Source organism: Paramormyrops kingsleyae, chromosome 14 (assembly GCF_048594095.1).
Source record: "Paramormyrops kingsleyae isolate MSU_618 chromosome 14, PKINGS_0.4, whole genome shotgun sequence".
In the NCBI taxonomy this organism is placed as follows: Eukaryota; Metazoa; Chordata; class Actinopteri; order Osteoglossiformes; family Mormyridae; genus Paramormyrops; species Paramormyrops kingsleyae.
In genome coordinates this window covers 20033981-20059599 of record NC_132810.1, presented here as the reverse complement: position 1 = coordinate 20059599, position 25619 = coordinate 20033981, and the positions used below count along the sequence as shown (strand labels likewise).

At 43.2% G+C, this 25619-nt stretch overlaps 1 protein-coding gene across 7 annotated transcripts in view; it reads right to left on the bottom strand.

The window, feature by feature from the left end:
• Positions 1-25619, bottom strand: part of LOC111857940 (DNA (cytosine-5)-methyltransferase 3A) — a 44583-nt gene that overhangs the window by 5519 nt on the left and 13445 nt on the right. For 2 of the 7 annotated variants that reach the window (XM_023839210.2, XM_023839211.2), the window contains exons 4-19: positions 24184-24535; positions 20001-20047; positions 19740-19889; positions 10722-10946; positions 8883-9041; positions 8041-8148; positions 7158-7314; positions 6181-6330; positions 5760-5804; positions 5283-5362; positions 4464-4576; positions 4013-4196; positions 3500-3584; positions 2710-2855; positions 1969-2059; positions 538-686 (exon numbers count right to left, since the gene is read on the bottom strand). In XM_023839210.2, the coding sequence (XP_023694978.1) occupies positions 538-686; positions 1969-2059; positions 2710-2855; positions 3500-3584; positions 4013-4196; positions 4464-4576; positions 5283-5362; positions 5760-5804; positions 6181-6330; positions 7158-7314; positions 8041-8148; positions 8883-9041; positions 10722-10946; positions 19740-19889; positions 20001-20047; positions 24184-24535 (2241 nt within the window). Of the gene's footprint in view, positions 1-537; positions 687-1968; positions 2060-2709; positions 2856-3499; positions 3585-4012; positions 4197-4463; positions 4577-5282; positions 5363-5759; positions 5805-6180; positions 6331-7157; positions 7315-8040; positions 8149-8882; positions 9042-10721; positions 10947-13958; positions 13980-14276; positions 14776-14907; positions 16510-19739; positions 19890-20000; positions 20048-24183; positions 24536-25619 lie in introns of those variants that run through there. The other 5 variants (XM_023839212.2, XM_023839215.2, XM_072698783.1 and 2 more) reach the window with 5 other exon arrangements.

The following is a 25619-nucleotide window of genomic DNA, read 5'->3' as shown; positions in this document are numbered from 1 at the left end:
AGAGAGATAATCAATCAGATTGTAGAGAAGGTAGGACTAAGCAATTAGCAGAGATGGCTCCAACCAATCACATGTCTTGGTCCTGCATCCTCTAGTTGCTTGGACCTACCTCTTCTACAATCTGATTGGTTATTCCTTTGAACCAATCATTTTTCCTTCTCAGAACATTTTTATGTAAGTAAAACTCCCATAAACTCCTTCTTACGGCACATACACATAATCACACACTACGGCAATTTCAGTCACCTATTGGCCTTGGGAGATTACTAATTAAAATATGCTGCAACAAGTTATGGATATTAAACCATTGCAGTTAGGAGATTAAGCTACTATTGAAGACAGCCTAACTAAATTAGTAGTACTACCTACTTATAACCACTAGGTGTCACTTGTAATACACACACTAACTACCAAACCTATCATACAACCTTAGTTGCAAAATATAGCTGATTAATGCAATAATACGTGAAAATAAAACTTTGGTCCCTGGTGCAGATAATGATCTGACGTTAGAATATCGCATATGAAGACAGGCACCTCCAGGAAACGAGAGATGTCCCTCTTGTCGCTGACGCCCATCGCCACGACGTTCTCAAAGAGCCAAAAGAATGGACGGTCGTCGGCTTCCTTGGGTCGCGCCTCATGTAGCAGTCGGTAGAACTCGAAGAACAGCCGCCCGGTGCCCTCTGGGAAGACGGCAGGTCATGTTTATGTTACAGTATCAGTCCAGGGTCTGGACACACCTGCTTTTAATGTATTTGTCTCTATTTTAGCTATGTGATTCACCTTATAGTAAAAGGCCTCGAGGCAATGAAGTAATACATATCAAATCTTGCAACAACTAAGAGAAACCATTCAACATCTCAAAATTTTCACAAAGTTTAGACTCATCAAAATAACCTCCTTCTGCTTCGATGACAGCATTGTAGACTCTTGGCATTCTTTCAACCAGCTTCCAGATGTAGCCACCTGGAATGCTTCTCCAACAATCCTGAAGGAGTTTCCACAAGTTCTGGGCACAAGTTGGCTAGCTTGCTCTTACTCTTCGATCCAACTCATCCCAGAGCAGCTCTATAGCGTTTAGGTCGGGGATTGTGGGGGGGGCCAGGTCATCTGTCACAGCACTCCATCTCCCTGCTTGTTCACAGGATAATACTTACTACATACCCTCAAGGTGTTCTTAGGGTCATCATCTTGTTGAAAAAGACATGATTTTCAGTAGCTGCATCCAAACTTAAATGGTACTGTACGTTTATCCATCCATTTTCTATACCTGCTTGTCCTATGCAGGGGCGCGGGGCTCTAGAACCTATGCTGGAAGCTACGGGCGCAAGGCAGAATAACCAAGGATGGCTTGCCAATCCATCACAGACTGTACTTTTATGTCTACATTTATTCATTTAGCAGACGTTTCTCTCCAAAGCAACATACAAGTGATATTATATTACAAGCATACAGCTGTCAAGGAGCTGACTTCGTATGTAAGTGCAGCTTGGCTCAACTTCACCTGAACATCCAGTAGCATCAGTTAGCGAGTTAGCATCAGCGCAAGAGCTACACTACAAGCACCTATTCACTATAACTGGGAAACATTGGGCATTTTCATAGTATTCTTCTGCGTGTCTGTAATTTACACTTTATATTTATATATATATATATTTGTATATATATATACAATTTATATATATAATTGTCAATGCAAATAGGCCTGAACATAGAGATGCTAAAAATAAATGCCTGCTACACAATTTAACGCAAGTGTACAACTGAGAAATGAAACTTATTTTTTGCTTTTTCCAAAACTCGCTTAACTTCTATCAGCAACTTGGTTATTACCAGAATACACCTGTTTCCCCTTTACAGAGTTTAAGCAGTATAATGAATTGAATTGACTGGCTTCTGTGTGGAACCACGGGGCAGATGGTGAGTGAATCACGGTGCAGTGAGTGGCGGTTCGGCTCTTTGTACCATAAAGGCCCTTGCGCGCAGGGTTTACGATGGAGAGGTCATTGCAAGGGCTTCCTCCGATGACCAGGTCGAAAGGGCCCCATTCTTGTATCTGCACAATCAAGAAGGAGAAAATGTCACATTTGTCACGCTAGGAGAGGTCCTTGATTCCAGCTGCGTCCATCTGTCCAGTGCAGCATTACCCACGAATCCTTAGCGAGTGCTAATCGTGCTACATGCAAAGTCAGCCCTGAGTATCACCTAAGTGCGTCGCCATCTGACTAAGCATCTGACATGCCAAAGTGAAAGTGAAAGTGAAATCTAGTATTTATTAATATGGAACTAAACTTTTGGAGTAGCGTTAAGACTTTTCATTGTTCTGGGGAGAGGAGGGGGATCGAAAAATGTACCCCCCCCCAAAAAAAAACCGTACTCAAAAATTACAGTGAAGTGCAAAATATACATAAAAACGGAACTTGTACAACTGGCAGGACTTATTCTTGACCACAATCAATAGTTTACAAAACAGCTTCAGATTAGCTAAATAGCTTAAACTAAGTTACTCATTATGATATGAATACTGAAAATAAATTATGTACTAGTTATACACAAATCCGTTCATATTTTCAAAAGCAAGTGTGAAGTACAGTGCACTCACAGAGCCACATTCACAGAACCTCATTCACAGAGCTGCATTCACAGTTTCCCTTCACCATTCACATGTGGCCACACACACTTCAGCAAGTCAAGGCTGGCACTCACATGTTTACGCGTGACGTTCCTCACGTCCCCGACGTACATGATGCGGCCATGGTGCCGCACGATGCCCACGGTTATGGAGTCCTCACACACCTCTGAGGCAATGTAGCATTCCACCTCTATCCCCAGCTCCTTTAGCACCAGCAAGCCTGAGCACAGATGAGTCAAAGATCAGAGGGCACCTCCGAACTGTAGCCTAGACTGGTTCCTGCCACTGTGCCATACTGATCCATTATTTATCTGGTGGTATTGTCAGACATCAGGCAGTCCCAATGACTCTTCCCAACCATGGGGGTAAGGGGCGCAGGCCCCCTGCAATTTGGAAAAACTAAATAAAAGTTTTTGGTCACCTTGGTCCCCTTGGCATGTGCCCTAAACACACTTGGCGCTCTCCAAACTGTTTTTCTATGTCGTCTGCAGCTTTTGCGCAACTCCCAAAAACTCCTCAAAAATACCCATTTAATTTCTTATACCAATCCTGCGATACATCGGAAGCACGATGAGGAAAGTTGCGATGCAGACGGGTTGACTGTAAATACGTTGCACGTACAGGGTAGCAACAACAATCTATGCTAATACATTTGTTAGCATATCTGACTTACATGGAATCCTCTCCTCTTTGAGTCCATGGGTCATTTTTAAACTCAGAGCTCAGATCTCAGAGCGTACTGGGCAGTGTGTCACGATGTTCTTTTAAATATCCTATTACTATGACAAACTTTAGTACGAACATCCTGCATACTGAAAGCCACCAAAGACTTTTTCTGCATCCAAAAACAGAGTAACACCTCACCCGTCGCGATGCCATCAAAGAGTGACAGGACCCTAATGGGCTTCCTTTTTTCAGCAAGGACTGGTGGATAAAGCTTCGGCGGATCCTGGCACACAGGGCGAAATGGGCAGATTAACACAGGATTTGCAGTCTCCAAAATATTTTTAAAAACCACAACTTCATGTGACTTTTCTCAATGTAATCAGGTTCACCTGATCTGCATCTAAGGCTGCCCTCCTCTTTGCTACCAGAACAATTTTGGTGTGATATGTCTCAAAATCTGACAATTTCCAGTTTGTCACCCATACAGTGTAAATGGAAAGTCTAAAAAAGATCCATCATATACTTTTTGAGTTATCACACTAATGAGATAAGTGTCTATAGCAGTGGTAGTGGACGGGTCCTAAAACCACAAATATTCCCTGTTCATGGAGTACGATTAGCTACCTAAGCATCCTAAAGAGGACGTAACCTTGCAAGAAATTCAGTGGCGTAGAACAAGAAGTGAGGGAGTCTGTGACCATGGGCACTCACGAAATCCTGGTCGTGGTTATTGGCAAAGAAATGCTGCAGGCGGCAGGGCCAGTCAGTCCGGCGCTCCAGGAGCCCGAACACGCCTTGTCGGCCGCACATGTAGCAGTTCCAGGGGTCTTCCTTAATGGCTGCCTGGGCCGCCCCTGGACCCACCAAGAGGTCAACACATTCCACGCAGAAGCACCTGTTAGCAGATGCAAACACTTGGTTACGAGCGAGTCAGTTATGAGCAAAAAAATCGCTGAAGTACAACAATGAGCGTGCTTCATTTCGATTAAGGACCACGAAACCCCTGTCTATTAAATTTACGTGTCGGAAACCACACCTCATTCCTTGGAACGTCAACACACGGCCCATTAATGGACGCACATCGGTTACTTTCATGAACAGGCTCGTCACAATTTTCTAAGATGCTCCGAGTGACCGTGGCATCGCCTGCCGGCTTTCTCACCGACAGCAGTTGTTGTTCCCACACATGAGCACCTCGCGTCCTCCGCAGCAGATTGTGCAGTAGGACTGGTATCCATCATCGTCATACTGGTAGGCACATTCCAGGAAGCAGTTCTGAGACAGGGGTATGGCGTCAGTGATCGCCATTGAGCCGGCAAAGCGTCTGTTCCCCAGCTTCTCATTGGCTGGTGTCATATTATAGTCATAAGCAATAGCTGTCGAACACGCTTGTTACAGTCAACCCTGCTGCAACATCACGAAATGCAGTAATTAAGCATCTTTATGTATAGGTGATACTGGAAGTATATATACTTATATATATATATATATAGCAGACACTTTTATTCAAAGTGATGTAAAATTGATAAAGCAGGTCCAGACAGTCCCTGGAACAATTAGGGATAATGGTCTTGCTCAAGGGCCCAACAAAGACATCATTCTGTCGGCCATAGGATTTGACCCGGCAACTATCTGATCACAAATACAGCCTCTAAGCCCTCTGAGCCAGATATGTGCCAATTCTACAAACGCCTGTGAGGAAAATCTGTCTTATACTGGACAGATTTGCAAGGAAGATAATGACGATAATAATTAAAATTATTATTTCACTATCCTGAGTTTACACTGCCCAGTGAAAAACAACCGCAGTAATGTACACTGATTTTCGCCACTACCGATCTTCTCAGACAGGTAATACAGAAAGTAGCAGTCCGTTAGCAGCCTGTGCTACTTTAGCACACGGATCAGACCCATGCAACGCCACATTCTGGCTTTAGAGTCATACACGCACACTCAGACAGACCCGGTGACATGTCCCTACCTTGCAACTTTGACACATGCCTCCCGTGAACAGCGGATGTTCCAGGGATACGTTCAGGCTTCCGCAAGAGATGCAAATATCTGAGCAAGAAAAAGGACATTTTAGCTCATGCGAGTCCGCGCTTCGCTGTGCTCATGTGCGGAAGGAAGGTGCCACTCTCTGCTGGAACTATGAACCTTTCACTCAACCCTGGGGACACGGGAACATGTCGTAAATGTACCGTATGGATTCATACCGGAGGAACCAAATATTTAGAATTAGTATGTACTCGGACCACTTTCTATCAGAATTCCCACAAAATTATTTATGACACATTTTTTCTACCATAATCAGAGAAAAGGAGCAGACATTCAGGCTTTTGTAATTTCTAACAGGATACTATGCATCTTCTACAGGTGTTTTTTCTTTATCACAAAGCAAGAGTTCTTTGTAGAATAGGCTTCACACAGAGACCAGGCATAAACGAGTTCTACCCACCTTCTATATTTCTGCATTTCTGTCGCACGTCGTAGACAAGTCTCTCTTTAATGAAAAGACAAAAAAAGGTTAATGTTGAGGGAGGAGGGCACGGCCATTTTGAGGATTCATTTGGGGACACCCACCTTGTAAACAGTTAGATCAACTTCAAGGAGTTGGGTTATGTGGTTACATGGTGGGACAGTACAGCTATACCTCAAGGCATACAAGATGTACACGCAGTCAATAAACATCACATGACCTGTTAAGAGTTACACACCTGCACAAGCACCATGCACCAAATCTCTGTATGGTCTTTAAGAAAACACACACATCGCTGTATTTATATAACTGATACACTTTTCACAGTTTTACGTGATTTTAGTGGTATGGGAACCTAGTGGAACGGAACCTGAAGGCTGGGTGGCCTAGTAATCTCTACCTCGAGTCCCCTCGTCGATGATTTCCTTAATCCTGGGCTTCTCTGCTGTGTTTTTGCGTGGTTTTTTGGCTGGTGGTGGCGAGGAGTAGGCTGCGGCTTCAGGTTCGATCCACATCTCGGGGTACACCTCCTTATACGGATTACGCTCCTCTGCACAGAAGCGGAGACACAGGGAATTACCAAGGAAAGAAACTGGGAAGCGTCAGATGTCGATTCCCAGTTTCTTATAAACTGATAAACTCTTGATTTGTTGATTGTCGTTAAATGTATTATTATTTTGTAATCATTCCTCGAAATTTCTCTCAGTTAAGTTGTTCCCAAGGCTTATTATGACTATTTGCAAAGCATTTCAGACCTGATACCTTCTTGGCCTCCTCGATTCGCTCCTGACAAACTTCATCGCTTTCATTACACAATAAAAGGCCTCAGAGTTTCGTAAAAACTAGCTCTGCTAACTGGAGGAGAGACGTTTCTATTATAACTCGCAGATACACAAAATGCCTACAGGGGGCACCAAAACAGCAGCTAACTACCCAGATCATTCAAGGCTGAACCACTTCAGCGGCCCACAAACATGGCTGAACAAATAACACACTTAAGATAGCTAGAGGTTCATTCTTTTGTACCTTGCAGTAGCAGAGACTCATAATAATACCATTTAACATAATGCTACCATAAGAATTCCTTCTCCACTTGCATTTGGCTTCAGGATCACCTCTGCAGTCATTTTTTTAAGGGAACACCCACTCATACATCCTCTGTTAATACTGCATAGGATATTGCAATGACACTTTGATATAAGTTCCACTTGAATAGAGTGAACGGTCCTTGATGTTACGTTTAAAATTCAACCTCAACATACTCGAAGGCAGAAGGGCATGTCAAATGATGCCCAGCTTCCCAGAGTGCAAAGACCAGGGGAAATCCATCTCAGACCACAGTCTGATGTCATTTTTTGGGGGTGGGAGACCTCATACCTTCAGGGGGTTCCAAGCACTTGGGACCAGTGGGCTGGAAGCCCGCTATGGCCCACTCAATCATCTCCTTGTTCTGCATATCCACGGTCTTGGAAGTGTCTGTTTCGTCGCTGTCTGGACAAGTGCGGAAGATCTTACCGGCCCTGCTGCTTGCTACCTGTGAGGATTGAGGAGGGGACAGCTGGCTTTCAGAGCAGCAGCCGTAAATTAGGAACCCATACGCAACACACGCTGTCCCATCTGTAAGTCCCTGGGCAGCCCAGGCTAAACCCCGCCCCCCCACAGAATGTTTTGCAAATGTACACATTTATTGCTGTGGTTTGAAAATTAAACACGTTACATTCCTAAATACAGGGATATATATTTTAATGTATTTTTTAACATATATACAACTGCATTTAAAACATATATTTCATTTTATTACATTCAGTAGATGTGTGTATCCGAGACAATGGACATCTTTGAGAAGGCAGAGTCAGCCAATCAGTGGAGTGGAGATTAAGGACATTAGTCAGGGGATCAACAGTAAAATCATTCTAGGGACCCTGAGATTTGAACTGGCAACCGTCTGATCAGAGGAACAACATACACCCCCCCACATTTGTAAGCACTGTATTGACATAAATATCTTTCCATTATGTTTTAGCAGGCAATTTCAAACTCATCTCTTTTTTCCCCAGCAAGAACTGGCTGGGATGCCAGTCCATTAAAGATCAAACACAAACACGCTAAATGATGTAATTGGACCCATAAACATGGAAATGAAAAGCCAATGAGCGGCTCACAGCAAACCCATTTATTCTAAAGTTATTGCAACTGAACAGTAACTATAATCTGGTGATTTCTGGCAATTTCCAAAGATTAAAACCCATAAACAGCGCACCTGTAGCACCTCGTAGATTGCTTTCTTGTACATGGGCTGCTTGTTGTAGGTTGGCTGGTGAAATGCATTGGAAAATGAACTTAAAGGCATCAGTTTCTCCACACACACCTGCCAAGAAAAGGGAGATGAGATTTTACACATCCGTCCATTACGGACACCGATAGACCTGTCTTAACGTTCAAGACTAACGTTTAAGGTTTAACAATCGGCAAGAAAGTTTTGTAATCATTTAAAACAAAGTTTAAACAAATTCCTCAACATGATGTGTATAATTCAGTATACGGTTTCTTACGGCAATGTTTAGAAATCATGACATAAACATGGGATGGCAATGTTTAGAAAACAGTAACAGAGAACTTTATTTTGTAAAAGCAGGAGAGTTTCCAAATTGCTATTTAAGCCAGAAGGTCAAATAAGGACGCAGCGAGACTCCATTGCCAGAAATTTTCTCTTTAATTAGCAATTAGCACATGCTGGTGTTTTTATTGCAAGTAACGGGCAAAATTATTTAAAGTTTAGGAGTTTTTGTTTGCCGTACAGGAAAAGTCGGTGATCTGATTGCTGCCTTGGCCAGAAACTGTGGCCGCCTTCATGATTTCCTGGAAGCACGGGTTTAGCGGATTCAGATTTACAGCTGTAAACAAGGTAGACTGGAACAAGCTGAATCAGGTATTTTACCACGGCTGATCCAGAAATAATAGTACAGCCCAGCTCTTAAAGTTAAATATGCTACCCCAAAATGATACACATGGTGAAAACTGATAAGCCGATTAGAAAAATACTGTGGCAGATAGCGGGACTGAGCTCGCGTTTCATTTTACGGAAAAGATGATCGGACTCACCACGGAGAATTTGCCGTCCCCAAACCACATGACCCATCTGGTTCCCTCCGCGGCCCGGCTCCGGCCGGTCATCCACCAGGACACTATGCGCCCGGGCCACCAGGAAAAGCCCCGCAGCTTCCCCCACACCAGCTCCCCGATCCCGAAACCACGGCCGTCCTGCAGCGGAGTTCAGCGTGCAGGTCAGCCCCTCCATACTAATATTCCAGGAATATCCCACGTGCAGGATCCACATCATTTTGGCCATCAGGATACACTAAATATTTTTCTAATTATAAATCCAACCCAGCGTTTGTCTTTCCTGTCTCTCAACAAGGTTACATCAGACACAATTTGTCCCCAACAACAAACCCCAGTTCTCTAATAATGAATTCAATATTTTAAAAAGAAAAATTTTGATAGCTAACCCTGCCTGATAAAGTCAATAATCTAAATTCTGTAGAAAGGGGGCCCTTAAAATTCACCAACAATAATTTTAACACACCTGGTACCACACTGTTATGTACCACATGGAAATTTTATTAAAATTTAGTAATATAGTAATATATTACAACAATAATATAAAAGGGAATCAGTAGGCCAAAATTACAGTAATCAGGCATCAGAATCAAAGTCAGAGAGACATCGATTTACGAATTAGTAAAATACTGTTTATTGGGTAATTCCCCAGAAATCTCCTTGTTATTAATGCTGGAAGCCTTTAACAGTACTTAATTTTTAATTTCCTGTTAACATATAGAGTATGCCTGTAGGCATTAACTGTGCATACACACACGCATACTCCTCAGCATGGGGCTGTGTGAAGCCATGCATCACCGATATGCATTAACTGCATTGCACACATACTCACCAGCATGGCGCTGTGTGAAGCCATGCATCACCGACATGCATTAACTGCATTGCACACATACTCCTCAGCATGGGGCTGTGTGAAGCCATGCATCACCGACATGCATTAACTGCATTGCACACATACTCCTCAGCATGGGGCTGTGTGAAGCCATGCATCACCGACATGCATTAACTGCATTGCACACATACTGACCAGCATGGCGCTGTGTGAAGCCATGCATCACCGACATGCATTAACTGCATTGCACACATACTCCTCAGCATGGGGCTGTGTGAAGCCATGCATCACCGACATGCATTAACTGCATTGCACACATACTCACCAGCATGGGGCTGTGTGAAGCCATGCATCACCGACATGCATTAACTGCATTGCACACATACTGACCAGCATGGGGCTGCGTGAAACCATGCATCACCTACATGCAATAACTGCATTGCACACATACTCACCAGCATGGGGTTGTGTGAAGCCATGCATCACCGACATGCATTAGCTGCGTTTCATGCACACTTCTAAGCACTAATGCAAAACTCTGCGTGTCAGTTTTCACAAAGTTTATGGGGCTCAACATCTTTCCCAGCTCTAAGCCTAACGACTTCATCACTGAAATAATCGGATTATGTGAATTTCAATGAATTTCCAGTGTTGGTGGTTCATGTGTGTTATACGAATTTATAAAATGGGGGAGGAGATGAGTCCTTCACTGTTACTGTAATATGAAACAGACTAACGTTTTGTCTCATCCTCCTTTCCCTGCCCGGTTTCCCTTTTTTCTTATGCCAGAATGACTGTGTTGTGTCTGTTTGTTTCCCCCAGTTTGTTAAACTCAAAACCAAAAAAAAAGTGCCTATTCATCCCCGTGTTATTTGGATCTGTTTTCAGATCCCACCCTGAGCAAGTCATACTGAATGATTTATTTAAAACGGATCATTTGGCACGTCCTTCACTGGGTAAAACAACATTACAACTAAGCAGCACTTTACCTCGTACTCCAGCTCCATATCCGTGGACTGGGGTGTGGCCTTGTCTCCGCCCCCTGTGGAAATTGGCTCTGGGGTGGTGGCCACGGTTGGAGACGCGGGGTCGGTGGGCTGCTGCTGGAGAGGTGGGGGGCTGGGGATTACGGTGTCCTCCTCCTTCTGGAGCTGGGGCCTCTCTGGCCCCTCTGTCGTGTCCATCACAGAAGCCAGCTTGGCTTTTTGCTCTGCCTGTGCAAACGGAAGACCAAATTCATGGGTCACAGCATTAACACGTAAGTCTGCTTCCTTTCACAAGGGACAGCTACTGTAAATATGCATGAATGGCTGTTTAAAATGCGCAGTAATGGAAATGACAAGGCCCGCAAATAATCTAAGAAGCAGGGGGCAAAGCCTAAATCGGTTGTTTACTCAAGTTTCACTTCGATTTAGTCGCTTCCAATTTTGGACTTCGCACTCCACAACAGGAAGTCGAGCAGAGCAGACCGACACCCTGACCAATCCGCTTTCATTCAAAATGGACAACTGTGGTGCATCTTGGGAGATTCCACAGTGAACACTGACTATCAGAGTTCATAAGAGAGAGCATGGGTTTGTCAGAGTAAAACACATTTCTTCTTCACTCAATCCTGTACCAAATTCAGTCGAATTTGAATTTGAATACAATCTCAGGGCACAGCAAAGTCACGAAAAATACATTTTCTTTGGGCATTGCTAAAAAAAAAATGTTACTGATATTTAGATTACACAGAAGACGAGGAGAATGAATGAAGCCTGGGTGAGTAGCAGACAAGATAATAAAAAGAAATAATGCATAAATACTAATTTGCATACCAGTGTGGCGGAGGGGGAGCAAGCAAAGTATTTGGCCTGTAGTTTGAATACCGACTACAGTTTCCACACTGGCTACAGTGAACTACAAATCTAGCTGTGATGTCACTCTGTATGTACTACTGTTGACATCAATGCTTAGTAAGTGAATATACGATGACAATGAATGGGACTGTTAGGAAGACAAATGGTTCAGGAAGCCGTTACCCATATATTGATTATATATCAGGTATAATCCAATACAACCCATTTGTTGGTAAAGTAGTATCAAGACAGGAAAAACCACTTCAGGAAGTGTTAAATGACCTGACAGTTCTCAGGTCAGAAGGTGGGGATACTGCATTTAAATTGAATTACAATATGTCATTTTTGCAGGAGAAAACACAAAGCGAAAACAGAAAAACAATAATAAAACTATGACTGACATTTCATCTGTTGTTCATGAATGGTGGACGGGGTCTCACGATATTCTCTGATCATACCCAGATCCACCTGTTTTAAGTCATGGCTGAACATAAGCTGATACACTGTCCTGTAGGCTGTGGTGCTCAGGGCTTTGTGGGCAATAAAAAGCTTTATGCAGTAACCAGAACCTACAACAGATCCCCCTGCATGCATAAAAATAGCTCAGCTTTCACAATCACCCAGCATAAATCCTTTTCTTACTTCCACCACAACTTCTGTATTACTCCAAATTTTAGCGTAATAGCTTCCCCAAATTCGTACAAGTACGTCAAAAACATCTATATCTGTGATATGGTTAGTGAATATCAACGATTTTTCTTTTTTACCATTTCCAGTCAGGGTCTGTGATATATGGATACCCTGTCTGGCCAATGCAACATGGCAACAAGCTGTTTGTGTGGGAAAAGCGATCTCACACTCAACGGCACATTAGAATAATGGCACAATCCCAAAATGATCCACCGTCCAAAAATAAAGTGATATATGAATTCAGCCAACACTGAAGAAGAGGTGAAGTTCTATACTCCCCCATTCGCTGAAACATCAACAATTCAATAAAACAAGTTTCTGAGCCCATAGGTTCATTGAACTGTTATGTGCAAATAATCTTCGTAGAATGATATAATGTGAAAGATTAGCAAATATTATGGATTAGCTAACGGTGCATGGGGCACCAATTTATGACAATACAGTGATATTCAGTTTTCTTAGAGCTACCATTAGTTAATTAAGCTCTTCCAGAACTTCTTTCTGTATTACTCAACTCTGAAATCTTCATCATTGAAGTAATCAAGCTTAGAGCTACTATTTACAGTGGTTTGGAACTCAATCATACTGCTTCAGTGACACACCTTCAACAAGCCTATAACCCCCCTATATAAATTTAAATGCGCGGGTCATGCTGTTTGCTGGCTACGGCCCAGACCTCGTAACTGGAGTGGATAACATTCGAATGGCGTCGATGGACTTAGTTAGGCTAACAGCCGCTCGTTACCGCACTAATTCTACGAGAACTGAAATGTTTTTGATCTTTCATGGTTTTTTTTGTAACCCCAGCTTCCATGGCCCGAGTTATTTCCATAAAATCTGCAGATGCCGTCTCACAATTCTCGCGTTACATTCAGGGATTAGTTATCTCTTACCCGTGGTAGATGTCAGAAACCGCATTATTTTACTGTATGTTACACTAAAGTCACTGACCGTATAGCACATACCATACGTTTTCCAGACACCAAATACAACTGCATTTCAAAGAGAAGCTGTCTCTGTTTTGCTTCCCAAGTTAGAAGTTCTTAAACTGTACTTTACAGCGGCAGTTGGGTATTTATAAATTTAATATGTCACAAACTCGGCAACTGGTTGAGCTAACGTTAAACAATGAATGCCAAAAAGTGACATGCAGCTACAACTGTACTTTCGTTATAACACACACAACGGAGCCTAGAATTTGACTGAATTTGTGCCAGAGCCTAAACTTAAGTTGCAGGCCAGCGGCTGTTTATCGTAACTCCTTTCATCATGCACATGATTTCATCGTAATGTAGAATTCATGCAAATGCTATAAAACACAGCCATCAACCTCACTGACAAATGGCTCAATGTTGAAAACAACTAAACAAATGTTAAGCTAGCATAACGTTACTTGCATGTCGTAAAGTCGTACTCCTTTAGCGATTTTTATATAGAGACACTGTACTCTAAGTCAAAATGGTACACAGGGTTTCTAATCAGGTCTAGTTTCTCTTTTATTGGACTGGCGGTTGCTTAAGTAACCGCTATGAATTTACCCGCACATGTAATCTGCGGCTATAGAATCCGTGTGTCCTGATATCACCTCATTGCCCGCTAGACAAGACCCCCCATTGACGAGGCTTGGCTGACTGTGGGGTAGGGGGGTAGGGGAGAGGGTGGGGGGCAGTCTTCTCATAGCTCCCTGAACCGGCTGACCTTTTTTTCACGAAACTGCAAGTTAGTCGCTGGTGAGCCAGTGAATTTCTCTAGAACCCGCGCTTCGCCCTAGTTCTCCGCACTCTGCACTTCAAAACACGAACCCATTCACCTCTGCAGGCCGTGCCAAATAATCAGAGTTCAACGTAGCATTTTCTGCAGCAACTTCCAAATTATTGTTTCAATATGAAACAAAGTATAACAATAATATACAGATAAAAAGCTCATGCTTTTCTACTCCTAAATACTTTTAAAATATAAAACATTACTCTTGGATACACAGAAGTACAAGGTGAGGCAACATTTAAACATTCTTACCTTCAAGTGGCAAGTCTCTTTTTCTTTTTTTTCATAAGGAAAAAAAAAATCACAATATCCCTTATTGTAATGAGCACATTAGTGGCTCGTTTTTATCAACAGATTTTTAAAAGAATTTTTAAAATGCAAGTTCCTGGCCCTCTGAGTAAATTTGACAATAAAATACAGCAATTTTGTGCTTTTCAATGTTCTCTGTCACCTTCTCGGGGTTAACTGAAATAACAGAGAGAAACACAAATGCATCTCAAATCTTTAATGCACAGCTACCATTGCAAACATGCACTGTCAAGTTTAGTATAGCAGAGTCAAGAAATACAGCAGGAAAAATCTCCCGGCTTCGCTTCAAACAGGCAAATGCAAGGATCTGAGAAACCACAACCACATCTTGCAAACATGTATCCTCTGAAAAGCTTGTTCCCAGCGCATGTCCTTCCGTAGCCGGCTGAAAAGTCTAGCTTCCCTTTTTTGCATTTAAAGTGACGGTTTCCCTTTAAGTTCCCTGGAACAGATGCACCGTAACAACTCTCCAGAAATACCACAAGTCAATATGTAAAATCTGCTGCAAAAAAAAGGCTGAACAGAAAAAAGCATATACCACTGTGCTACTAAGCGAACAATGCAATGCACGTACCCATAAACTCTGGTGCACGCAACTTTAAATCCAACGTGTGGCTCAAATTTTTTCTTTACCCCCCACTCTCAGGCTAAAGGAGCTCGCTTCTAAAAAAAAAAAAAAAAAAAAAGCATTTCTTTGTCTGGGAATTCAAGGTCAGGTGATCGGCAACAGGAATTCTGGTTGGCTAGAGAGGACTTGCATACGTTGGCTGTGAGCCAGGAGGCTGTCTGTATGCAGGCTGGAAATCTGCTGCAAACCTCATCTTCACCCTCATATCTATGGCACAAGGTTCATTTCCATATCTGGGGGAGGAGCCAGACCAACAAACAGGGCCGGACAAGGGGGACCGACTATAAAACAAGGAATATTATTATTAAGGGTATTTCTTTCTGAGAAAACACCAGCATGTGGTATTTCTGTTGCAATATAAAACTGTCCCTCTGATGCCTGTTTTAAACCACAGCCTGGATAGTATATGAAATTTGTAACATTTAAGAGCTCATGGCAATTTGATTTTAATGTTATTTGTACATGTTTAATATGATTATATGTATTAATAATTGAGGCAGGTTAATGGCAACATTTGAAAAGAATTTTAAAATAATACTCGGATTAGTAAAACCACGTAGTTCCCGCTGTCACACTTCACACTTGTTGAGGCGCCTTTTCTTGACTGTAATTTTAAAATTGCCATGTTTTGAATATAGTTGCAAATTGCGCCTGAAAGACAAGGAGGCACGTTTCAGGAACTATTTTCCTGCTGTCACTGCGAGATCTGCTAACTTGGACAAGACAGTGCATGTCCTGCCAACCTGACAATATTTTTATCCGTCAGACACATTTATGACAGCCCATTCCTGTGCCAGCAGGGAGGGAACAGGGAGAAGCTCAAGATGTAGGCACCCTATTCAAGTTTTCATGGAATTTCCGCTCCTAAGAATGAAAATAACATCAACAAAATTCATATTGTTTTCCCTGAAATTATGTCAGTCTGCTGTATTATTTCTTTAAAAAGAAAGATACACAACATACCATAAGATGTAGAATGATTATTACTATGTGTACATTCTGTAACGTTTTCATTAAACTTATTAATGTGATTACAAACTCAGGACAAAAATTAACATCTAGAGATTAGTTCAATAAACTCTATCCTTCTACCCAAGTTTACATTTCATATAAGTTGGAAAATGACAAGGCATGAAAGAGACATAATGTAAACTGCATTTAAATATACCAGGAAACAGTGCCTCGTGGTTTTGCAACGTACCAAATACCAAATGTATTTCGGTAACAGCAACTGGGGATTTTGGGCTGTGAGGTTTTTCTTTTTGCGAACAACAGACTCACACCTGCAATCAACGACGGTGTTTACAGAAAGCACTTTCTTTGAAACGATGAGAGGACATAAATGGCAGTGGAAGGATGTCATCGCATCGTGACATTATCCTTCTGGGACTGTCACGGAGGCCTGAGTCGCTGTAGGTGATGCTACGTCGCATCACCTTGCAGTAACCGTGGTGACGAGGCCAAGATTCCTCAGGTGGTTTTATTTGTCTTAATCCAGGCGGGGTTTTTTTTCGGTTTGTTCTTTTGGCTTGAAACGCTTGAAATCGAGTTCAGCTGTTGAGCAAGAGCGGAGGATGTTGCGAACTCGAGGAACCCCAGGTGAAGGGGCGTGGGGGGGGGGGCAGTCAACACCTCCTGCAGGACCATTACGGGCCACTAGGGGATGTCGTCAAAGTCGGGGCCACATGTGTTAATAATCAGGCCCGGGGGTCTGCAGGGAGAGCGTTCGCATGGTGGAACGTCGCCAGGGCTGGGCTTGGACGGGAGACGCAGGGAGGAGCCTCAATCGTGCAGCTTCCTCCTGTGGCCTCCTCCGCCTCCTCCTTGCTGTGGCCAAACCCAGGTCAGCTGGGGACAACATGCCGCGCAGAAAACTAGGCTACAGCTCAGGCCCACTGCATGGGGGAGGGGATGGGGGGGGGGGGGTTGTCTTACACTCACCGCCATTGCGCGGCAACAGCACCGCGCCGGGAACTCAAACCGATAATTCAACTCGTCACTCCGGCTACCCCCACCGGAAGCCCCCCACTCCTTCCCTCCCCCTACCCTTTTTTATTTTTGCCGTTCCTCAGCCTGTCTAGTGATTTACCGCCTGCTCCCGTTGAAACGTTTCTATAAAACCCCTCTGGAAGTGCTACGGGGAACGACTCCTGCAAGCCGAGGCTGTCACTTAAGGAATGTTAGCAGAGTATAGGGAAATTTAGCGGAAAAAAAAGAGAGGGAAAAAAGGAAAGAACAGAAAAAGGGCAAACTGTATCACACTGAAAATGGAGCTGGAAGAAAAACCACTGAACATAAAAACAGCTAAAAATAACAAAATAGAACCAGTATGTTATATATTATACAGCTTAAAAAGAGCATACTTTTCCATTTCCATTAGCTCAGTGTACATATAACAGCTTAATATCTACGGCGCCTCCTCTTAGTATCCCAGATGTGGCACAAAGGTTGAACATCATCTGGATGGCTGTCAATCCGAGGTCACGTCACTTTCGGAGAAGCCGCAGTTTAATTGGTGGTGGCTTGGGTCCTCCTGCTAAACACGAGCAGAGCTTTTCTCTGGAATGACCACCCCCCCCCCCCATTTAATGTCAAAAGCTGATAGCACGCTATAAACATCGTCCGTGCAGTGCTTCCATTCTGCTTTGTTTGATTGGTAACATAGGCAGCAGCTGCTTGCAATTACTTTATGGGAAAAAAAAAACATTTTATTATTGTTTTTTTACATTGCCACCTCTTGTCCTTCCCCAGACACTATAAGCTGATATGACATCGATAATTATCAGCTGAAATGACCCCTTGAGTTTGAAATATTAGAATCACACGGAAGTTAAGACAGACAGATTGACCATCTCTTTGGGTTTATCAAATTTCAGTGTATCTTTTAATGTACTACTTTGATCGAGTTAATTCCTCCAGAGAAACACTGAAGCACTCTGGGAAGGCAGTCACACATGCATGCCTAACAACATGCGCTTCGTCGGCAAACATGTTACTCACTGTGCACCTTGCAGATGATGAACAAGTATTAATTAACAGAATGCATAAAAGATTGTTAGGAATTTGCCAGGCTGTGTAGCCCCTACTATTAAGATAAATGTGTAGTACCAGTAGTGTGTAAGGTGCAAATGCAGTTTTGATACTATTTTTATGGCTTGTCTGTGTATGACCACAGACTTTAGAGAAGTAAATATGAACCATTGCATTTCCAGCTTACACATAAATAGCATAAGCCTGCAAAATGTAATGCATCTCATAATTTTAAAAGGAAATATATATACCTAAAGTCCAGCAAGAATTTGGCTAAACAAAGAAAAATAAATCTTAAAAACCCTTCAACTGTGAATTCCACAAAAAAGGAGGGGAAAATCGTTCAGGCAAAAAGTCTGGCCAGCTACCACAGTTGCCTCATTTAGGACCTCATGTAAATGATTTGGAATAAGTAGCTTAACGCTGTCAGCTGGACACAAAATGCTGAAACAGCACTTAACTAATTAGCGGCAGCACCGCTAGCGGTGTTACGGGGCCACGGACGGTCATTTTTGCAAAACGAGGATGGAGGGGAACCCATTTTCTGTTGGGAAGCTCGAACATAGGGCACAGGCGTGAAGAGAACAATGAATTAGCAAGTGAATAAGCAAGTCTGCCCAGATGACCTTCACATTCACAGTCTTTCACAGTCATTCTCTTTCATTTTTATGACCTAGACACAAATGCCCCGGAGTCAAAATGAGGTATGGCTTCTCCAACTGTTCACCTCAATTCAAATTTAACAACAGTAACACAGCATATCGGCCTTCCTACGTGAACAATAATAAGATGAAGTGATGCTTTATTTGCCATTTGTACAAGCACATTGGAATGATTATTCTCAGATATCCCATCATGCTCTCCTTTGAGACGCACACACACACACATACACACACACACACATACATGCACACACACACACACACACACACACATACACACACACACACAGCTGAGACTGAAGTCTGGGGTCCAAGTGCAGGCTCAGTCTGCATACAGCATCCCTGAAGCAATTTGCCAGCCATGGGATTCGAATCAGCAACCTATTGATCACAGGCAAAGCCCTATAACCCCCAAACTACACGGCCCTCAAATCGGACAAAACACAGCCAACAAGCATGTGACACCCAACAGAAAAGCTTTGTTTTTCTCAAAATAGAAGCTAAGTAAAGATTTCCAGACTCTTGTATTGACTCTCACATCCTAACCCACTGATTAATGAAATTCTTCACTCGCAATTGAGATACTTCATTCTAAACAATCCATTTAGCATCATGCTGAATCCATTTAGCAACCATTTAGCATTTAGCAGGGCTCTCAAGTTTCTTTGAAAGTTCGGAGTGAGATTATATCTGTTAAGGGTGCAGCGTGTCTCACAGCCAATGCGTGACACTGTAGAGTCCCACCTACCGCATTCATTAGATCTTGCTCTGTGACTTCCACCTTGTCTACACTCTGTGTGTGTATCCATGTAATAACGTGTTTGTAGCGGGATCACATGCAACAAATGCTATATTCTGATTGGCTGGTAGGTGGCTATTAACTCTGTATAATTCGGGACACTTTGGTGGACGTTATCCCTTACTATTTAGGTGTGGAGCGTGAGCATGTTGGAATGCGTGTGTCTCATGGTCGATGTGTGAGACCCGAGAGCCCTGATTTAACATGCATGTCTTTCTCATGGACGGGACAGCAGAGACCCCACCCAGGGTGAAACGCGGCCGTGAATCCAGGCACCGGCTACCTACCTCCATCTTCCATCTGGCCAGCCACTCGTCCCTCGTCCGCTTGCTGATGTAGTAAGGGTCTCCGGCCTGGAAGGTGATGCGCTGGACGGGCCTCTGGCGGAGGCTGATCTCCCAGCCTTGGTCTCCACGGGCCCTGCCCCGCCCCCCCTGCTGAATGAAGAAGGGCCGTGAGAGAAAGCAGACAGTTTTCCCTTAGGATGTATGATCTGCATGGCGGGATGACGGGGGAACGAGCACAGGGGAACATAACAAGTACCTCACCTCGCTCTTGAGTGTCTCGGAGCCACTGTCCTCCTTTTCCTCCACATCTGAAAGAGAAAAAAGGGCGGCACTTTGAGGAACGATACATGAGTTAATGGATTTGTGGGAGCTGTACTGTGTAAAATATACAGTACTATTTCCAATTGTATGACAATGAGATTCGGAAAAGGGTTTCTAATAGAATCTCTATTTCACATCATGATAAATGCCATGCAAGCGCCTGACTCCTCAAGGATGGAGAGACCTCTAGATCACCTTCAGATTACACCTCTCAGCTGCTGCTGATCTTTTAGGGCTACACAGGAGGCTGGGTGAGTTCAAGATATTCATTAAGAGGTTTTCATTTGCTGGTGTTTCATATTTACAAAACATTTCAGGTTCGTATAGGGTGATTAAACATATCAATTAAACCAGTACTGCACCCATTAATGGAGCTAACGGAATTTATATCACTTTAATCTACTAATATATTAATATGGGCTATTAATAATTTTAAGGTACTCGATAAAGAAAGGTACAAAGGTAGAGAAACCTTGATTTTTTTTGCTAGATCGCCAAACCAAGACTTTCTAAGGACTGTTGCTTCTCTTATCCACGTTCTTTTATATTGTAAATGGAAAATTACCCAGTAATGACCAGTGCTTCACAAATACCTCATTATCACAAACACTGTGCTGGTGCCGATGCTGGGCTGGTTCTCATTTGGTGCTTTTTAGGAACCTGCCTGCATTTCCACCGGTTTCAAAAAGGAGCAGAACAGAAATGTTACGTAGGCAGAAGTGAGAGTAAAGTAAAGATTCATTTGTATTCCGATTTGTTGGATTTATTTTGATCTGTTTCAGATTTCACGTTTTTATAAGCTGCTGAACTGAAAAAAAGTTTTCAGAGTATGACTCATTGCAGTCTCTACTGCCTTTATCCAATTTTGTCTCCGTAAGGTTCTCCATCTGTGTGTGAGTTTATTCCCGCTTGCTGGTTTACTGCTGTCCTTTTAAGGATCACACAATAAAAGAATCTGCTAATAACTGAACTTTGCTGTCTGCCTCATGATCTCTTCGCCACTAGAATGCCACAATATTTTTCGACCTGTGACATGTTTATCATTTATTATTAAATCTGGCAAGCAAATCAACTGTTCACCTTCCACAAAATTAAAAAAAAATGATGCAACATTATTCCACTAATAAGCTGGCAAGTTGTTGCACTGCTGGCACCGGTGATATTAGACTAAACTATATAGGTTATGGATTGAATTTTCCAGATATGCGGGAGGTTTGGATGTGATTGTCCAATTCTGAGACCGGCTTTTGGTGCTGATTTGGTGCCGGAGCCATTTTTTCTGGCCCAGGGCCAGTTTTTTTGCGGTGGAAACACGCGGAACTAGTTCTGGTTTGGGAAAAAGCCCAGCAGTGGCACTGGCACCACGGCGGTGGAAACGAGGCAAAATACGTATTCCTCATAGATGCTAAATGAACTGTGCTGATGAGGAATTGCTGTTGGTTTCATCAATAAACCGGATATTTACACTTGATATTGGATTCCGGATGAATAAAGAGGCCTTTGTTACCCTGACCGCCCTCCTCTTTGCAAACAAATGTGCTTCTGGTATCCTTCTGACCTAATCCACTGGCTCTCTCCTGTCTAATCCCAAAATTAAGGGGATTTGATCTGTCTGTCAGGGTACTTTCCTCATAACGTTAACTGACACATTTCAGCACCACAAAACTGTCTTGGGCCTGCCATCTTCTTATTTCCCTTATCTGTTGATGGTGTTTTCTGAAGCACCTCCATTTCCCAAGGTTTCACAAGCAGCTTCCATGTTTCTCCAAAGTCTAACAAGACACGAGGGAAAGGTAGGGGCAGCCATTTTATTTTTATTAACCATGTTATCTGTAATTAGCTATGACCTTACATTCAGATATAGCACTCTGTGTGTGTTTGTGTTTGTGCATGAACTGCATCGCACTCATAGATACTTGATAATTACAAAATTTTGTAGATAAAGGATTCCAGAATTTTCTCTGCATGTAGACTGTAAGCTTGCTACCTCCATTTCCACAGAGGGTCCCCTGAGTTAGCGCCTGAGCCATTTAAACATCTTTTCTGTACATTAAATCTGACGCCTGGATCATTCCTTCTTCGTACAGGACTCTCAGCGTGAAACACTGGCATCAACCTAAACCCGCTACAGGCATCTGCAACCTGGGGGGTTGCTGAATTTTAATGAGGCTGGTGCTTGGATTTGCCATCTCTGTCAACCAATCCGGGTAAACGCCCCTCCCACGGAGAGCTGAGCAGAGGCAAGATGGAGGGGGGAGAAATCTGGATCCTCTGTAATGCTCTCGTAGAAACGCACATGATTCCTAAACTGCATGACCAGCCTTGAGGGTGTCATTCAAATGCCCCCCCCCACCCACATACCTCTCCAACATTGCCCTTGACTGACTTCCCCCACCAAGTCAAAGAGGGTACGTAAGTAAATAACCAATTCATGAGGTAAAGTTTTTTTTTTCCCCCCCAACCACCAAGGTCACTGGGTTTGTGTGAAGGTTTGGTTTCATGCCCTGCCGTAGATGCAGTGCCAACTGGGCCCTCGCCAAACTCCGTGGCTGACTCTGTGTCATTCTATCCGCTCTGCTGTACGCTCGCCTCTAACAGATCAAATTATATTACAATTTCTATCAGACCCCGTTTACGAGATCGATGAAGCATTCAGTTATCTTTTGGCGGCTTGGCTACGCGACATAAGAGCATGCGTGTGCATGTCTCCGTGTGCGTGAGTGTGTTTTTTTTCTTACTTTATGCTTTCCATGTGTTTCTGTGAGTTTACTGCTATTCTGGTTTCCTCACGCAGGCTACGGACATGCAGGATTTGTGCGTATGCGTGTGCCTGTCCCTAGCCTACGACTGAATCTCCTTATGCCCCATGTTTTTTTAGGAATCTCATCAGATCACTGCAAAGTCCCTTATGGATCCACGTCGATCCTTTGTAAACCGAATCAGTATCAAACAAGCCGAACGAGGATTTATTTGATACGAGTCAAACAAAAAAACAATGAAGCCTTGTTGAGATTATTCTTGCAGTTCACCCGAACCGTTACGCCTCCTAGTGTCCCACTTGCACCAATAATAAGACAGATGTGAGCCGTTCAGGCCTCTCTGCGGTATATAAATGGACTCACGGCAGAGCGGAAGGGGGCCCCCCATCTACCCGAAACAGGCCCCTGGAGACATGCATGCCACAGACATGTGACATCTGCTCACAAGTAAAAGGCCCATGGCCATACAGGGCCGTCCTGTTTACAATGCGCGGCTAAATCGGAGTGACACATATGTGCAAGAGGTATATGTGGGTGGGGCTGTTAGGCTTTTATGGGAAACATTTGCATGTGCGCATGTGCTATCACCAAAGAAAGAGGGCATTATGTTTAGAGTAAGAGTCCTATAGAGATCCTAGAGTAAAAGTTGAGTATAAACCAAGCTATCACCATAAACATACCTAGGCAACTGAGATATTCCAAATAAACCTAGGTTTAATAAATCAGGTTATCTAACAAATACAATCAGGGGTGCATAATAGCCCAGGAATATAATGTATACAGCATCAAGCATACACCTGTAATGATGAGCTGTTTTGAGAGAAAGGTTACTAGGATAAAAATATATCAAAACTTCCATCAATGTTCATAATTTGTTCAGGCACTTTGTTGCCATTGTGCTTATAAAGCAAGGTATTTTTAAATCATACTTATATAATGCAATTTCTTTATCCATTTCATTTTAATTGGCGTTCTTTTATTTATGAACAAGCGGTCCGTTCAGGCAGCTGGACAACATATGTAACCATAAACTCCCAGGGAGCCGTAAGGCCCTGACACACGTGCTGGGCAGAAAGTTAAAATCGCCATTAGCAAATGACGGCCTCACTCCTCACAAACGGCTCCCATAAATATGCCTGAAGTATTTATAATCGCTAAACCTCATTCACCTACATAGCGAGAATCACCCTGCTCAATAATGACCAAGTGAATTTAAATTACGTTTTTGTAGGGAAGGTTATACACTATCACCCATAATTAATGCTCCTCAAATGATGCTTTTACACCCTTTTTTTTTTTAACTACTAACCATGTTTCAGCCTCTTTGAGATTAAGGGAAGGAAAAAAAAAACACGACCGCTTACATTTCTCAGGGTGCTCCAGTTTCCGCCTTCCTCGCTTCTTCTGCGGCGTTGAGGGCACCTGTTCTCCACTGGCATCTGACTCCTGGTCCAGGTGGGTGAGATAGCCGTTCTCCTGAGAGGACTCTGCGTGGCCTTTCTTGAAGCTGCCCTGATCCGGAACGTTCTCAGCCTTGTAGGGAGGTTCCTTGGGGACTCCGTTTTCCGGGGCCTTCCTGTTTTGTTTCCTGGATGTAGCACCGCTTGTGTGGGAGTCCAGGTCTCCGTTGCAGACCTGCGCCTGAGACTTCCTGTCAGCACCAGTGGGAGTCTCTGGGCCAGACTGAGACTCCTTCACGAGACTGGAGGTATCCATCTGGATAAGAAACATGAGACACACAACTCAACTTCACATTTCATTCAGGTGTTAGCATGGGGACGCTAATGGCTAATATAACACAGAAGGCAGAATTTCGAAACACCTCTGACGTCATCGGACCCTCAACTGAACGTCAGTGTATGGTCGAAAAACAGGATAAGCTAAGTTACGTGAACAATCTTGGTGCTAGAAATTTGACTAATCATTGAATAAGTGCTCCGCTCAACACATGTTGGGCATAAAATAAATATCCCCTAGGTCCACAAATCTCTTCATGACTTACTTTTCATTGCACATAAGCAAGCAGAATCCTAGCAGGCCTGAAGTATCACGCAACGTGGATTAGACATCATCAATCAAAGTCTTTGTCCTGCTGAAACTGCGCAAATGTAAACATCAGTCGGACTCAAAATATTAACTTAATAATATGGGTGAGGAATTATGTGATTTTGTGATGAAAAACAAGAATGATGTAAAGAGTCCTGTGCGGCTAAAGAGAAGATTATTCGGAAAACAGAATGGAAGAATTTGTATGCAACAGGTATTTCCATACAAGTCATTTTGTGCAAGAGCTTTTGTAGCCCGATAAACAAACCGAAAACCTTTAAAAGCAAGCCGTGGATTTATTTTCAGATGCGTCTTTTCATTAACGAGGGGAGAACAGAGAGGAATGGCGGAACGTGGGGTTTCTGGGAATTAAAACACACACACATATAAATATCGCTTCACTGGCTTTTCTCCGCAGGAGTCAACGAGTCTAGGTTACCAGGGACAAAGTAAACAGAGGTCACCAATATAAAACTGGGAACTGAAGGACAGGTAGAATAAATCAACAAAGCAACCGCCTACCTGACTCTTCCAGAGATAACTGATAACCCCCTCGGACCGTGGCATCAAAATGTGTGTTAGCTAAGTACAGGGCGTGTGCAAAAAATGCTTTTTGGATCGTGTGGTTCAGAAATAGACGGTCCTGGACCTGAAACGCTGGATAATATATGGCCACATGGCCTTGCTCACATTAGATACGGTGAAAGGCTTGACATGTTTTGACACAGAAATGCAGGGGTATAACTCAGCTGGC